Source organism: Sarcophilus harrisii, chromosome X, assembly GCF_902635505.1.
Source record: "Sarcophilus harrisii chromosome X, mSarHar1.11, whole genome shotgun sequence".
In the NCBI taxonomy this organism is placed as follows: domain Eukaryota; kingdom Metazoa; phylum Chordata; class Mammalia; order Dasyuromorphia; family Dasyuridae; genus Sarcophilus; species Sarcophilus harrisii.
Window position 1 is genome coordinate 37,099,192 of NC_045432.1, and position 15,749 is coordinate 37,114,940.

Below are 15,749 nucleotides of genomic sequence, written 5' to 3' on the forward strand. Positions count from 1 at the left end.
GCAAAATATGAGTAAGAGCCGGGTGGGAAGAATCACAGAAACACTAGCCAGCCTAAGACTGGTGAATCATAAAATTATAGATGGAGGGCTGAAAGACGCCTTACAAATCATCTACCTTGTCCCTTTACAAAAGGAAACTGAGGCCCCGGGGGAGGGAAAGGAATTCAAAATCAGACCCCGAATTAGAGAGATCAAGTAAGAGATCTAAAAGCTCTCCAATCTGCCCATTCATTTTGCAGATGAGAAAACTGAGGCTCAAGAGGGGCGAGTGCCTTTGCCAAGATCTCCAAGAAGGGACTGGAACTTGTGTCCTCTCACTCCAAATCGCTGACTCTTTCTCCTCTCGAGTCCCTCGGATGGGGAGTTGCCTATGTTGTTTTAGTTTGTTCTTTCTGTTCCCAACTGAGAGCCAGTGCCAGATCAGAGGCCATCTACCAGGGTCTTGGCTCTCCCGCCTAGCTCCCCACATGAAAAGCAAGGCACTCAACTCCCATTCTCACCACCACTTCCTCTGCCGGAGCTAGGCAAGAAACTGCCAAGTTTTTCAACCAGCCTTCCTAATTGCCCCTATTCCGAGGGTACTTAATGTGTCCTGTGAAACAGCAGGAAACAACAAGGACTTAACAGTTAGGACAGGACAGCCATTCGGGCTCTCACCAGACCCATCCAGTTATTTTGAACTTGTGCCAGACCATAAAATTCTTTATATGCCTTTTAAGACATTTCAGAGAGATTCGACTTTTAGAGCTGTCTTGCCATGGACTCGAGCCGACTTTGTGCCTGTGGGAGTATTTCCCTAGATCCGAAGAGGGAAGTGGTGGAGAATACAGGAACGATCCCAATCCGTATCTGCTGCCTCCTCAAGGCAGGAATGGGGGACCTGGCTTCTTCAAGGCTCCATCGATAGAGTACGTGCCCTGGCAAGGCTTCTTAAGGTGGGAAGGTTCACGGGCTTAAAGATCTAAAGTTGGAAGGGTCACACAGGCTCCTGTGTCACCACCCCTTATTTAAACACTGTTTAAATACTATTGTGAAAACACTGAGGCCCAGGGAAGGAAGAAAACAAGCATTATTAAGCACCTATTATGTGCCCAACACACATAATGTTGGGCCGTGCTAAGTGCTTTTTACAAATACTATCTCATTTGATCCTCACGGCAACTTTGGGAGCAAGGTGCTGTTATCTCCATTTTGCAGACAAAGAAACCGAGGCAGACAGTGGTTATACAGCTGGCCTAGGATCCTACAGCTAATGAGTGTCTGAGAATTAAACTCTGGTCTCTTAACTCCAGGCCTAGTGCCCTGGGCACTATGGTGCCAGCTAACTGCTGTTAAATCTTTAAGTCCCAGAGTCAGGACTTGAATCCAATCCCACTGACTCCAAACCTAGGCTTCTTTTTCACAATATGATGCTGCTTCTTCGAAGGAGGGAAGGTGGGAAGGCAATGTAGTCAGGGGAAAGGGTACTGACTTCAGCATCGGGGGACGCTGGTCCGAATGACCCCTCGGATCACGTGACTTTGGGCAACTCAATTGGGCTCAACTTCCTCCTCTGTAAAATGAGGGGATTGAGGTAGCTGGCCTATCACATCCCCCTTTAGATCCGTGATCCCATGATTTTCACAGGCGGAGACGGATGCAGAAGCCATTCCTGAAAGCTAGCATTATTTCCTCCCTTTGGGGCCCTCGTCAGTACGGCACTGGCTCCGACACCGGTCCTCTTCTGCGCCCTGGGCTGTTCTATGATGGCGGCCCTCCCTGGAAGACTTGGACCCCTGCTCAGCCCCTCAACCCAGCGGTAGTGACTGGGCTTTGTTGGCAGCCCACGGCTGCTTCGCCCCTCCCTCCCTCATTTCTAGCCTCAGAATGCTCTCAACCGGCTAAGGGTTCCAGTTAGTTGGATTCCAGGCAAATTGACATTTAACTACACACAATTTCAGCATCTCAGGAAAACCTAATTCAGGGAAAAAGCTGCAGTGTACCCCAGCTCTGGTTTCATCTCCCAAACCGACATGCCTCTACTGCTGTACTCTCAAAAGCCTTCATATATATATATATATTTGCTGCCTTGATTTTCCATGCTCTGCTGCTAATTTCAGCTGGGGAGAAACAAACCACAGCTCCATGACCTTTTTCTCTGATCAACTGATCAACACACTGATCAACTATGACGGCCGGAAGGGATGGGCAAAACCAAACTGTTTTCTGTCCTTTCCTCAAACATGTGTTAGCACTTACTGATACAGTTGGTCTAGGACTTGAAAAACAGAAAAAATGCACTTGAAGTCAGTCTTTGAGAGTGGAAGGAGCCTCCCCTTGGCAGGGAGGTGGTGGACCATAGGTGTGGAATGAGCCATATATTGGCAAGCATGGTCAAATCAACGGATCTGTTTAGCTTGATTCCCTACTTTTGTCTTACGAGGGAGGAATCTGGGTTTGTTTTTTTTGGTTTTTTTTTTTTGGTTTGGGGGACTCCCAGGAGGGAAGAGAGGCAATAATGTTTTGTTTTATTTTTCAAAGAACATCAATAAAACATTTTTAAGAGTAGAGGTGAGACATTCTGAGTCTACAAGACCACTGGGAGGCAGAAGGGGAAGGAAGGAATGCCTAAGCTGGCTACACAACATACAAGAAGATTTCCTTTTATAGATGTCCTCTCCCTAGGTCATATACCCTCTCAGAGGCCGGATGCCAGCAGTGCTGTGTGGATTCTGTGCCTAGGGAGAGGGAAGAAAGAGTATGGGTATTTACAAGTATTCATGGACGTGGCTCCACGGACGCTAGCATCCGTGGTCACTTGGAATACTGGGTCCTAATTGTGTAGCTTTTCTGGGGATGAAGCCCAATCGGGCATGCTCTGTTCTCCATGTTTTGGGAAGGGAGGATTCCGGCAAGCCCATGGAGAAGAGACTGGAGCCATTCCACTCTTGTATCCCTCGGGCAAGAAATCTCTAAGATTATAAATTGCATCCAGGTCACAATCTGCTGATCACTGAGAAGGTTCTCACCTCCAGCAAATCAAGAGACCCTTGACAGTTAATAAGCATTCAAAGTGTAAGAGATACAACATGAGAAAGGATAAGTTCTGTTCATGGAATGGTTTAAGATCTAAGATGGGGGTTAGGGAGGAAAAACACCTAAGTAGAGAGGGAAATCTGAGCCCAGAAGTGACCAGGATAAGACTGGGCAATCTACCATGAGAAATCTGAGAAGGGAGAGGTGCCTCCAAGTTGGGAGCAGGTGGTTTCAGAGATAGTCTGATGGAGGAAGTAGAACTCAATGAGAGAAATTTTAAGGGTAAGATTTTGTATAGGTACACATGCTCATGTGTCTGGCGGAGAGCAGGGTGGGAAGAGTGCCACCCGGGGACTGAGGATGGGGTGAACACAGAGACGGTATCGGGCAGAACAACAATTGCTGACAGCAGGTCATCAAGTCTGACTGAAACGCTGCAGGCGTCGTAGAGGAAAGCACATGATAAGTCTGAATGGATGGCATAGAGTTAAGATTATGGAAGACCTTGAATGTCAATACTTCCAAATGTATGCTTGAATGCGGCGAGCAATGCGTAATAATTCCTTTTTTTAAAATCAAAATGTAATAGTGAAATTCAATCAAGTATATAGATGTAGGTACAATACAAGTACAAGAGAACTAGAAACTTTGAATTTATCCTAACAAACTTGAATCTCTTTGAATACTAGACCATGTCTTATTCATCTTTATTTCTTCCCTCCCCAAAGCGCCCTGTAGCCTGTGGACACTAGCTCAATAGTTGAATGAATTTTTAAATGGTCTTAGGATATTTAGGCCAATTTTATTTTCAAAATATATCTAGAAATGCAAACTTGGCATTTAAAAAAATAAAATTTCTATCTAGGTCATGTTTGAAATATATTAGTTATAAAAACTAGCACCAGCATAAGCACTGATGAATTTAATCTACATTATTAGCTAGGATAGCCTTGACACATCCCGTTAACAGGATTTTGGAGCTTTACGACATTCAGGACTTAAAGAAAAATTACCTAGCCTCCCCATCCACTGAAACTAAGTCCAAGATCAAAAGATGGTAGGCCTGGAAGAAATGCACAAATAAGCCAAGTAAAGGCGGAAGGGACCGGTCCCGAATCACAAAGATAGGAAATGGCCGAGTTGGTATTGGAACCCCAAGTCTTTGACCTGTAAGATCAATGCTCTTGCAAATAAATAACAGCAGCCTCCATCTTGGTTAGTGATCCACAGTACTGTGGGGTAGGAAAATTGGATGGTGACATGGGTTTAGGAGAGAGGGCATCTATTGGAGGAATGAATCATTAGGCAGAAACCATCTTAATCACAAACTGGCAGCAGAGCTTTAGTTAGCATGATGGAATAATAGAGTATGATCTGGAAATGATCCAAGACCATGAAATGCTCCTTTTACAGAGAAAGACAGTGAGTTTCTAAAGAGTGGCACTGCCTTGGTCAAGCTCACAAATCAGAGCCTAGATTTAGAACTTTTGATAACTGTAATCCTATAGGTTTTATTTTTTGTATTTATAGATATTATTTGTAGCAAAGTTCGACAAGCCTCAAAAGGCTGCCCAAAGTATCTGTGACATACAAAAAATGTTCTGACTCCAAATGTCCATTTCTGATGGAGTCAGATATAGGTGCCCCATTTTACAGAAGGAGAACACAAGGCCTAGGGAAATTAGGTGGCTCTTCTCAAGTCATATAGCCAGTTATCTGCAATGAGATTTAAAACCAGGTTTTCCAGACTCCCAGTCCAGTATTCTATCTACTACCTTAGAGAGTGGCTGGTCCGACTTATTCATTTTATAGAGGAAGTCTCCTAAGGCCCAGGAGTGGGCCTTTGTTTAAGGTCACAAAGATTATGAGAGGCAGAGCCTTTGGCAGAACCTGGATTTGAACCCAAGACCTCCAACTTTAAGGCCAGTGCTTTTTCAACTACAATATGCTATCCCATGTAGTATCACTTTGTAATTATATATCCCAAGTAGACTTCCAATTTAGGGATAGGAGCTAGGAGAAAAAGAGCAAAGGGATGGTCTTACCTAGTCCTCTCCAATCTTAACAGTCAAATTTTTGGGGAAGAAACACACTAGGCTCTCAACAGGTTTCTAGTATATAACAGGGGAAACTTTATACCACATATAGTCAACTATATATATACACACACATGTGGTTTATATATATGTATATATATGTGTATGTATGTATATATGTGTATATATATACATATGTGTATGTATGTATATATGTGTATATATACACATATATACATACATATACATTTCTGCCCTCTCTTTCCCTCGAGAAACTAGACATTCGACAAACTGCATTTCCGCTACGCACCATCAAATTTCTTGTACCGGGAAGCGAACATGTTCTGAAGAGCGTTGCAATGCTCCCCAACAGCACTACGGAAATCCTCTTTGCTCTGCTGTCGATACTTTTCTTCCATTTCTTGAGAGCAGCATGTATAACCTTGAGCACAGATTTTCAGATGATCGCCTGCAAGATGGAACAGAGCAGAGATGCAGGTTATTGACACAGTCACTGACTGGGGAAAAAACATGGCGTGGGCGCTCACTCTGGGACTCAGCCCCTGTTCACCGTCGGTGAGTTTAGAGAAGACCCCTTGGAACTCAGATGACAGGAGTGAAGGAGAGATAGAAAGATACCACATTAAAAAAGAGAGGGAATTGCAGGTTTCAAGATCATGGAGAGAGTGCAGGTAAAAACACATTACAAGAAACAAAGACTTTTCATCTTTGGTTCCCAGAGACGTCTTTGGGATGACACTCCATTTGATCCTTCACCAGCCCGAGCCTCGATTCCCCATGAATCATCTGCCGGGTGCGTGTCTAAATATTAGAAGCATCTCCGTAGCATGGAGAGCTCCTGGTGTGAGGGTCTGGCTGACTAGTTAAGGCTTGGGGGGACTTAGTGGACAACTGATCACTTTGGAGCTAGTGCTTTCACATTGAGTAATGAGTGTGGAAGCCATTTGGCAGGGGGTTGAGGAGTAAGGCAGACGAGGAGAGGCAATGAGTATAGACAACTTCTTCTAGGAGTCTGGCTGAGAAAGGGAGGAGATGTATAAGATGAAAGCCTGTAGCCAGTAACAAGGTTAGAAGAATTTTAACTGAAAGACTAAAAGGGGTATATGACCAAAAAAGAACACTGAAATGGGGGAAGGTGTGGAAGAATAAGAAATAATATGATTCAAGGTGACTTTCTGAAGAGGACCTGAGGAGATTCTTGAATGAAAAAGTGCTGTTTGGTTCAAGTGAAGCCTCTGACCACCAGACAACTGTATGGCACGGAGACCAACTGAAAACCAAGATTCAAGGACAGTAGAAATTGGGAGTACCCAAAGAAAATCATCGTTGATCTAGGGATTTCTGTAAACAGTCTCTGGTGGGGATTATGACCATAATATCACAGAGGTTGGATTGCACATTAGCAGTTACCACACTGCCCAGAACAAAGGTTCAAGTCCCAGCAGGGTCATCTTAACCTCATGACTTCACTTTTCTGGAACAGTTTTCTCATCTATTAAAAAAAGACAGTTGGACTAGTTGACCTTCTAGCTCTAAAACTAGATGTCTTTAATTTCTATCAAGTTATTTTCCTCATTTCCACCCTGTGAGAAAAGTAGTATAAAGATTATCATCCCATTTTTCAGATGAGGAAACTAAAGGTCAAAGGGAAAGTCTTTGGTCCAACGCTGGTTTTTCTATTACCAACAGCCACCCTACACAAACACACAAACACACACACACACACACACACACACATACTCACACACTCACACACACCACTAATCTACTTCTTCCCAAGGTCTGAAAAGTCACAGCAGGAGTTTTCACTTGAATTCTGGGGCATATTTAACAGGGAAATTAGCCCGTAGTGTCTTTCTGAGTTTCTGGCCTGTGGTTTTTATTCTGCTGTATTCATCGGATCTCTAACAATGAGGTAGCCCCCCCCAAACAGTCATTGTATTCGGGGGTATTTGTGAAAGAATGTCCACAGCACCACAGGCTAAGAATAGTCAATGGAGATGTTCAAAGTGGAAGCAAATACTGACCGACTCAAATGAACAACTGTGTTAATAGAGGGCTGGATGACTTACACAGTGGTGGCTGCCACCCCAGCTACGACCCATCCACTGCATGTGACCTGCTGACTTCCCAGATTCTTTTCAAAGGCTCAGCTGTGAAATGCAATGAATTCCCAAGGATTTTTGGAGAGTGGGGCAAGACGCTTAATGGGCTAGCAAAAGAATCGATGTCCACCTAATCCTGACTGGGGTCCTCAAAAACACTGAAGGGCCACTTGGAGACGACTAAATCCAAGAACAAAAAAAAGCCCCCAAAGGCCAGAAAATCCCAAGAAGCAGCCGGGCGGTAACAGTGGCGGCAAAGAGTCGTTCTATCCATTGGGGAAGGTACTACACACCCAGGAGCAGAAACGTAGCCAGAGACTCTCGAGAGTGAGTCGCAATAATAAATGTTACTGGAAAACGGCTGTAAAAAACAAATGGCAGAATTTCCACTGGCCTGTAGACACAGAGCAGGTTGGTTACATATTGAGAGGAAGAGAAAACCCACGGACTGCTTATGTGCACCACTGGTATTCCACTTAGGCCGTGAAAGCAAGAAGGCTCCCAGTGGTGAACTTCAAGGATGGAAGGAACAAGAATAGCCCAAGGATGGATGGACAAAAATGATTTCTAGTGGAAAGAAGACCAAAGTCATCGTAATCACAGCATCTCCAAATAGGAATCATTCAGATAGTACTTGTCCTGCTCCTGTTTTACAGCCCATTTCTTTGTACAAGTGGTCACCCCCATAAGCAATGCTTTCTTTCTTCCCCTGCTTAGAATCCCCGCTTCCTTCAAGAAGCAGTTCCTGTATCAGGATTGCTCTAGCCCAGATGGTCACCCTCTGTCTCAAAATAATTTTGTATTTACATAAGTGTGTGTGTGTGTGTGTGTGTGTGTGTGTGTGCGCATTTGTATTCACCCTCCCTCAAAAATCACTTATATTTAGATATCTGTGTGTGCAATTGTGTTCCCCCTCTCTCAAAATCACTCATATTTACATATCTGTGTGTGCAAGTGTGTTCACCCTCTCTCAAAATCACTTATATTTATGTATCCGTGTGTGCATCTGTATTCCCCAAGAAGAATGTAAGCTCTGTGACAGCAGCAGGAACTTTAAAAATTTTCTGCTCTCCCCTTCCCCATCAGTATTGCAGATGATTGACCCAAAGGGCAATGTTTAAATGCATGATGGGTATTACAAAGGCTGTGGCGTACTACCTTCCATACTTTTTATTAAAAAAAAAATAGTAGAGAAGATATCAGCCAGAGGGGCAGCTAGGTGGCCCAGTAGATAGAGCAGGATTCAGGAGAACCCGAGTTCAATTCCGGCCTCAGACACTTAATGCTTACTAGCTGTGTGACTCTGGGCAAGTCCTTTAACGCCAAATGGCTTGCAAAACAAACAAAAAAAATACAAATAAAAAAGAAGATATGAGCCGGAAAATGTATGATCAGAAAATGCGGGTCCCTACGTGCCACCTTGATGCCCATAGAATGCTAAAGGAGAGAAGGGCCTGAAATCTACCTATGTTGGGTTAGCTCTTTCATGGAAGAATACTGGAAAAACATGGCTAAGGATCTCACAGGATGAGAAGGTGGGTAACATAGCAATGGTATCAACACTGATAACATCAGCAGAATTTTGGGAAGGCAGCAATAAATACAGTACAAAGATTATACAATTTGATGTCAAGTTACCCACAGTCAAGTGCTAATTCTCCTATTCACCCTGAGTGATTGATGAATGTAATTTTTTTTTTTTTTTTGGCTAAGGCAACTGAGGCTAAGTGACTTGCCCAGGGTCACACAGCTAGGAAGTATTAAGTGTCTAAGGCCACATTTGAACTCAGGTCCTCCTGACTCCAAGGCTGGGACTCTAGCCACTGCGCCCTATCTCATGTCCCAGGTCCCTTCCAGCTTAAGCATTCCATGGTTCTGAGAGACAGCAGTATTGTTATACACACGGTGGTACATTAGGTACTATAAGAATAAAAAAGCTAATATTTTTGTTCTACCCATTTCACACATGACTACAGGTGCAGAATTAGAGATATCTGTACCTAAACCAAATACAAATGAAAAGATTTCTCTTACAAGCTATCAAGTGAGAATGTGTCAAAAAGGAGGGAGTCAGACCAGGGTTTCTTTTTTTTTTTTTTTTTTTTTTTTTTTTTTAATAGCCTTTTATTTACAGGATATATATATATATGGGTAACTTTTACAGCATTAACAATTGCCAAACCTCTTGTTCCAATTTTTCACCTCTTACCCCCCCACCCCCTCCCCTAAATGGCAGGATGACCAGTAGACCAGGGTTTCTTAAACTTTTTTCACTTGTGACCCTTTTGCCCAAGAAATTTTTAGATGATGCCGGGAATATAGGTATATATCGATTTTTACATTTAGAAAATGATCAGCTTATACTAAAGGGCTCTCCTATCTTTACAATTCTGTCATTTGGTATTATTACAATTAAAAAGCATTTTATAGTGACTCTTTAGAACTCGCAGACTAAAATTTCCATTTTAAACTTACCAGGGACAATCTGATCTATCGTTTAAAATCTTTAAATTTATCAGAAAAAAAGGTTCGTAGAGCAAACACTGATAATAAATCACAAAGAAATTTATTTTAAAACAATTCCTTGGTGTCCCTATAATGTTACCACTTTGTAAGGGCCAGAGCAAATTTGCATACTAATAAGATAGATGTGCTTGTTTATTTTTACATAAAGAATTTTAAATCTCGGTGGAATTTGATGCCTTTTAGTGTTGCCAAATTTTTCATGACCCCGACATTCAGTTACATGACCCCATGTGGGGTCGTGACCCACAATTTCAGAGGCTTTGAGTTAGGGGAATTCCAGCTTCTGGCCCCCACTCCTAGACTTAAAAGGGAAAAGAGAAGAGGGGAAAGGAGATGTGATTATCTGTAAAATGGGGGCACTATAACTTCCACTCCCTTATTTATACCTCACATCCAAATCGAGAGAACAAAGGCTTGTTATTACTTTAGTTGGGGGAAGACATTAGAGAGTCTGAAGTAGAATTCCAGTAAGTACTTGTATTCTAGAGGAGAATGAGATCAGTAAGCTGGAACAAAGAGCACACATGGAGAGGGTGCTTGCTTTGAGTTTTCCCAAGCCCCACTCCTTCCATGAAAAAAGGTGATTGAAAACAAACCTTCATTTTCTGAGCTCAAACATGAAGGAAACCTGACCCCGGGCAAACTTTGAGCCTTTTAAAGCTCAAATTCAGCTAATTTTTCTCACTGCTCACACTCCCTAACTTTGTCCCGATTTCTATTCTTCCTCAGACTAAAATTGTCTTCTTTGCTGGGAATCCAGAAAGCTACAAACATCTGACTTCAGGGGTCACAGAGTATGATAAGGCAAGAGAGACAAGTACCCTTCTCCCTTTCTAAGCTACCAAAGGAACTCCGGAGGCATTCACAACCCTCTAATTCCTGGGGACAAAGAAGGCCTCCAAAGATCTTAAATAATGGGCAGGGGCGGGGGAGAATGGGGGACAGTGGAGAATGGGTGTATTAATCCAGCCTCCCTCCTTCCCAACACAGTGAATGTGCAATAGCTTCAGGGAGAGAAAAACATCGGGCCTCAACAAAGTATATAAATCATAGAGCAATGCTTTGTAGACTTTGCAAAACTAAGAACCTCCTTTTAAGGTCAAATCACTTCATTTTATATCTTGCTCTTTGCATTTTTCCCTGTCCCCTTTCTCTCTCCTTCTTTCTTTTTCTCTTCTCCCTTTCTTCTCTCTGTCTCTTACACACACACACACACACACACACACACACACACGTGCGGGCATGTGCAAAGTTGGGGTGCAGTCATTTAATCGGGGAATCCGAGTTTGAATCCCATCTTTGCCACTAACTTAAGCAAATCATTTACTCTGGACTTCAAATTCTTCCTCTATAAACTGAGCAAGGTGGACAAATGATCCCGAGGTGGTTCTTTAGTTTTCAAGCTGCGGTCTTCAACTTATGATTCTTTTTGCAATCAACAGACATTAATAAAAGACACATGATGTCCGGATAGAAGCGAGCATTCCCTTCAGACCATGGGGTGGGAAGCAGTGTCGGAGACATCAAAGCGGGGCAGGACAGAGGGACTTCACGTCTGGTTTGTAAACGAGCATAATGCAATCTCCGATGGGAAAATTTGGGGCATTTGACTGCTTTTTATGAAAACCTGCTTCTAGTTCCCCACAAATAAAAGAGTAACGTAAGGATATCCACTTTACCCACTGCTAATTGACATGGTTCTATAAGTGTTCACGCTAGCCATAAATCAGGAGAAAGACATTAAAGACGTAAGCACAAAACCATCCTTATTTGCTGACAATAGGATGGTTTACCCTCAGAAAATCAGCAAAGAGAGTAACTGAGATAATAAAGAGCTTCCAGGAATTAGCAGGTTACAAAATGAATAGCGTTTCTGTATAACAGTAACAAAAGCCAGGAGGAAACACGAGAAATAAGTCCAAGAGACAATAACTACAAAATGCACACAATGTCTGGGAGCCTATTGACCAAGGCATGCTTAAGATCCTCATGAATAGAATTACAAAATACTCTTAAAAGACATAAAGAAGGGTGGAAATAATTGAAGTGCTCATAGATGGGCTGCACCAATATAATAAAAATGACAATACTACCTAAATTAGGAATTGGGTGCTAAACTAATCAAAGTACTAAGGAAATGCTTTGTAGAGTTCAGAACAAAAACATCCAGAAAAAGAATGAAAAACAATAGGAATGGATATATAAAACTAAAATGCCTTCCTCAATGAATATGTGGTCAAAAGATATTAACAATTCCCCAAAGCACTACGATTTCTTAGCAGACTAAGACTGCTTCAGATCACTAATGAGAGAACCGTAAATCAAAACAACTTAAGAGATTTTTAACACTGGATACACTAGAAATGGGGGGGGGGAAATAACAAAAGATATGAATAGTCAGTCAAGGAAGGGCTCTGGAAAGACATAGATATACAAACAGTGTAGGTAGAGCTGTGAACTGAGCCAACCATTTTAGAAAGAAATTTAGAATTGTGTAGAGGAAGTGAATAAAAATGTTCACATCCTTTGACTTGAAGATCTCCCTGCTAGACATATACTCCAAGGAGGTCAAGGATATAGGGGAAAGATGCAACATAAACCAAAATATATATAACAATACGCTGTTATCATTGTTCAGTCCTTTCATTCGTGCCCAACTCTTTGTGCCGCCTTTTGGAGATTACTTGGCAGAGATACTGGAGTAGTTCACCATTTCCTTCTCCAGCTCATTTTACAGATGAAGAAACTGAGATAATCAGGGTGAGGCGATTGGCCCGGGGTCATACAAACTAGTTAGTAGCTGAGGCAAGGAGATGAGTCTTTCTGATTCCAAACCCAGTGCTTTATCTCTACTCTAACACCTAACAGCCCTAGATAGCAGTACATTTTGTAGCAAAGAACTAGAAATAAAATAGGTGCCCCAAGTGCCACTTAAATATAGTATATAATTACTTCAACACGAGAAAATGGAAACAGAAAGGATTCAAGGAAGAATGAAATGACTGATTTCTTAGACTGTCAATTCCTTGAGGTCAGGAACTGTCTTTTGCTTCTTTTTATACCTCAGTACTTAGCCTGGCACATAGTAGGTGCTTAATAAATATATACTGATTGACTGATGAATAGATGGAAAAAGAGGAAAACAGAGTTATGAAAATAATATAAACAATATCACCAAGGAAATTAATTTGCATATTGTGTGATTACAATGACTAAGCTTGGAACTGAAGAAGAGCTAGGAAAATGTACCTCCCTCCTTTTTCAGCAGAGGGGTACGTTGGATGGGGTGGGACAGGGATGGGTGTATTACACTGCATGCACTGAACTTAAATGAGGTGTTCCTTTTAGTTTAGTTTCCCTTTTATCTCTTTTTTTTTGTTATTTGTTATAAGAAGGGATGGTTTTCTGACTGGCATTATAATGCAAGTATGTAAAAAGTATGGTTCTGAAGCACTAGAAGTAAGGAAAACCTCCCTCCTTTTAGCAGGAGGGCTATCAATGCAAAATAAGCCCTCCAATATTAAGATAGTACACTGTAGTGTTGGTTTCTTTTGCTATACTTAGCTTCTTTTTGTAGCTCTTTTTTAAAATACCATTTTATTTTTCCAAATCCATGCAAAGATAGTTTTCAACATTCACCTTTGCAAAACCTGGTTCTCTCTCCCCTCTTCCCTTGCCTCTCCCCAAGCCAGCAAGCAATTTAATATGGGTTAAACATGTTTTACTTCTTTATTGTAAGGCAAATTCCATGAAAGAGTATCATCTAAAACCTACAATCTGAAAAAATTATACTTGATACTTCTGGAGTCCCATGCTCCAATCATGAGCAATACTTGCTGTTCACATGAAGGATTTCTATGAGTGTCTCCTCTCTCTCCTGAGGCCTTCTGTGACACAGAAGGCAATGTCATGATTTCTTCCTACTCTGCTGTCCTAGAATGAAATAAGTTTGTTGTTTTTTGGGTTTTTTTGGCATCACTTCACGCTGCTTCTTGGGGGAAGTTCTACTCTATTCAATGACTCTCCCATTGCTCAAATTATTTCTTGCATCCTCTTTGGGGAATAGTCTTTAGAGCCAGTTTATGAGTTGGCTATAAGCATTGCATTATAGGAGGTTGGAAAAACAGAGAATATTACTCTAGATTGGTCTTTTTTACCGGTCCCTTTACTTATAGGAAATTACTCCAAATGGTGCATGGGACTTGGTTGCCACATAAATCAAATCCACCATCGGAGGGTAACTTGCTGCACATGACAGGATGCCAATGAAGGCACGATGGGCTCTGAAGGCCGGTCCCACACAACACTAGATCTCAGTGATGGTGCTAATCTATCCACTCTCACACTAGGCTTCCATTCTAATTACTGTATGACAGTAAGCTTTTAACTCATTATACATAATGGATATTATTACTGTTTTCAGAAAATAATGGAACAAGAGACTATGACCATCATTTAACATAGAATACCTCTTCCATCATTCAAGAAGTCTTTCCCAGCTCTAAGATCGATGGCCAAAATCAAGCACATTAGTTTACTCTATGTTGGGCGATAAGCAACAGAATAGTAATTCTGAGTGTGAAGATGGCTGAGCTTGGGGTTTTTAAGCATGCACGAGTCTGCGGCATTCTATTGCTGGAACCCTCATCATTTTTTTTTTCTTGGCTGGGGTTGGGGGAGAAGGGGAGGACGTGGAGAGTATCTGTTTTCACCTCTTCTTTTTCTTCCCTTCTGAGTTCCACACAGAATTCTCACCCAAACAAAATACAAAATTGTACAACAGATTGGAGGTGGACTGTCTGGTAAAAAGGTAGTAAAAATGCAAGGTCTTCCAAAGGTTATCAGGAAAGCATTACCACCAAGTAATTCTCAGTGCTCTCAAGAGTTCCTTCTGATAAAGAAAAATGAGATTCGGAAACTAGATTTCCAACCGCATCAAACATCCCTCAGAAATCACAGGCAGAAGGCAATAAAATAATGGGGGGAACATTTCTGTTTCTGTTCTTCTCACCTCATTACATCCCTCTGACCGCACTTCACACATAATCCTCACCGCCCTTGTGCTCGGGGATGTGCAGCCTTCTCACTCTAATACAATTCAGGCCCCAGAGCCACTCTTCAATCAGTCCCTGCTCCTGGCCACGAAGGGTACGAGGCTGGTTTTGTACCATGAGATCAAAGCTCTCATAAACTGCGGCACAAGGCAAAACTCCGAGAACACAGATGGGGGAATGGACCATCTGCTGTGCAGTTCTGTTGATGTGGGTTTCCAGACCATGTGCTGGTTGCTCCCCACCTACTGGACAGGGTATATCCTCCCTTATAGATAGAATGATAAAGAGTGGAAGGAACAAGAGACTTCGCATCAAGAGAGACCTTGGAAGTGTCTCCCACTGCCAAAACTTACTCTCTGAGCCTCAGTCAATTTCCTTACCTCTCAAACAGATATAACAACTACCCACTTCAGCCGATTCCTGATCCATTGGTGTGCGCACTCCCCATATGGCTACAAAGCTCAACCCATTCAGGTTTTCTCTTCCCAGGCGATTCTGTTCTTTGGCTTTGCATCTATTGTCCATAGAGGATCCAGCCAGAGCTTTTGCAGCTTCCTTTTAGATATCTTAAAATATTAAGCCATCTGTCCCTCACTTCTGTTGATTGATTTGATTTCTTTATGGTTCTCTTGTGCCTTTTTCATTTCTTCTCATGCATACACCAGCCACTGGTGATATTCTCTGGCCTGTTCACACCTACCATTTATCTCTCCATTTATCTCTCCATTGGCCCCTGAGATCAAGAGCCATTTTGCCACTTCCAGAGTTATATTGGTGATTCATAGCCATTTGGCATCATTGGAATAAGGAAAAAGATGGTCTCTGGCAGGTAGTCACAATGGCCCAGCCCCAACATTCTCACAACCCTTCTCATTCCACCTGCCATTCCTGCATTGAACTGAAGGTAGAGATTCAAGTTGTCACCAACCCGTCCAGTCCAAATGGAAGCCACGGACTTGGTTTTGGAACACGGAGCTTAGAGCATAGGTAGC

General features: G+C 42.3%; 1 protein-coding gene across 1 annotated transcript in view; it reads right to left on the reverse strand.

Moving 5' to 3' along the window:
• The window catches only part of GPC4 (glypican 4), a 133,392-nt gene that overhangs the window by 33,307 nt on the left and 84,336 nt on the right, over nucleotides 1-15,749 (reverse strand). The window contains 1 exon segment of the mRNA XM_031944921.1: nucleotides 5,362-5,520. Within this exon segment, the coding sequence (XP_031800781.1) occupies nucleotides 5,362-5,520 (159 nt within the window).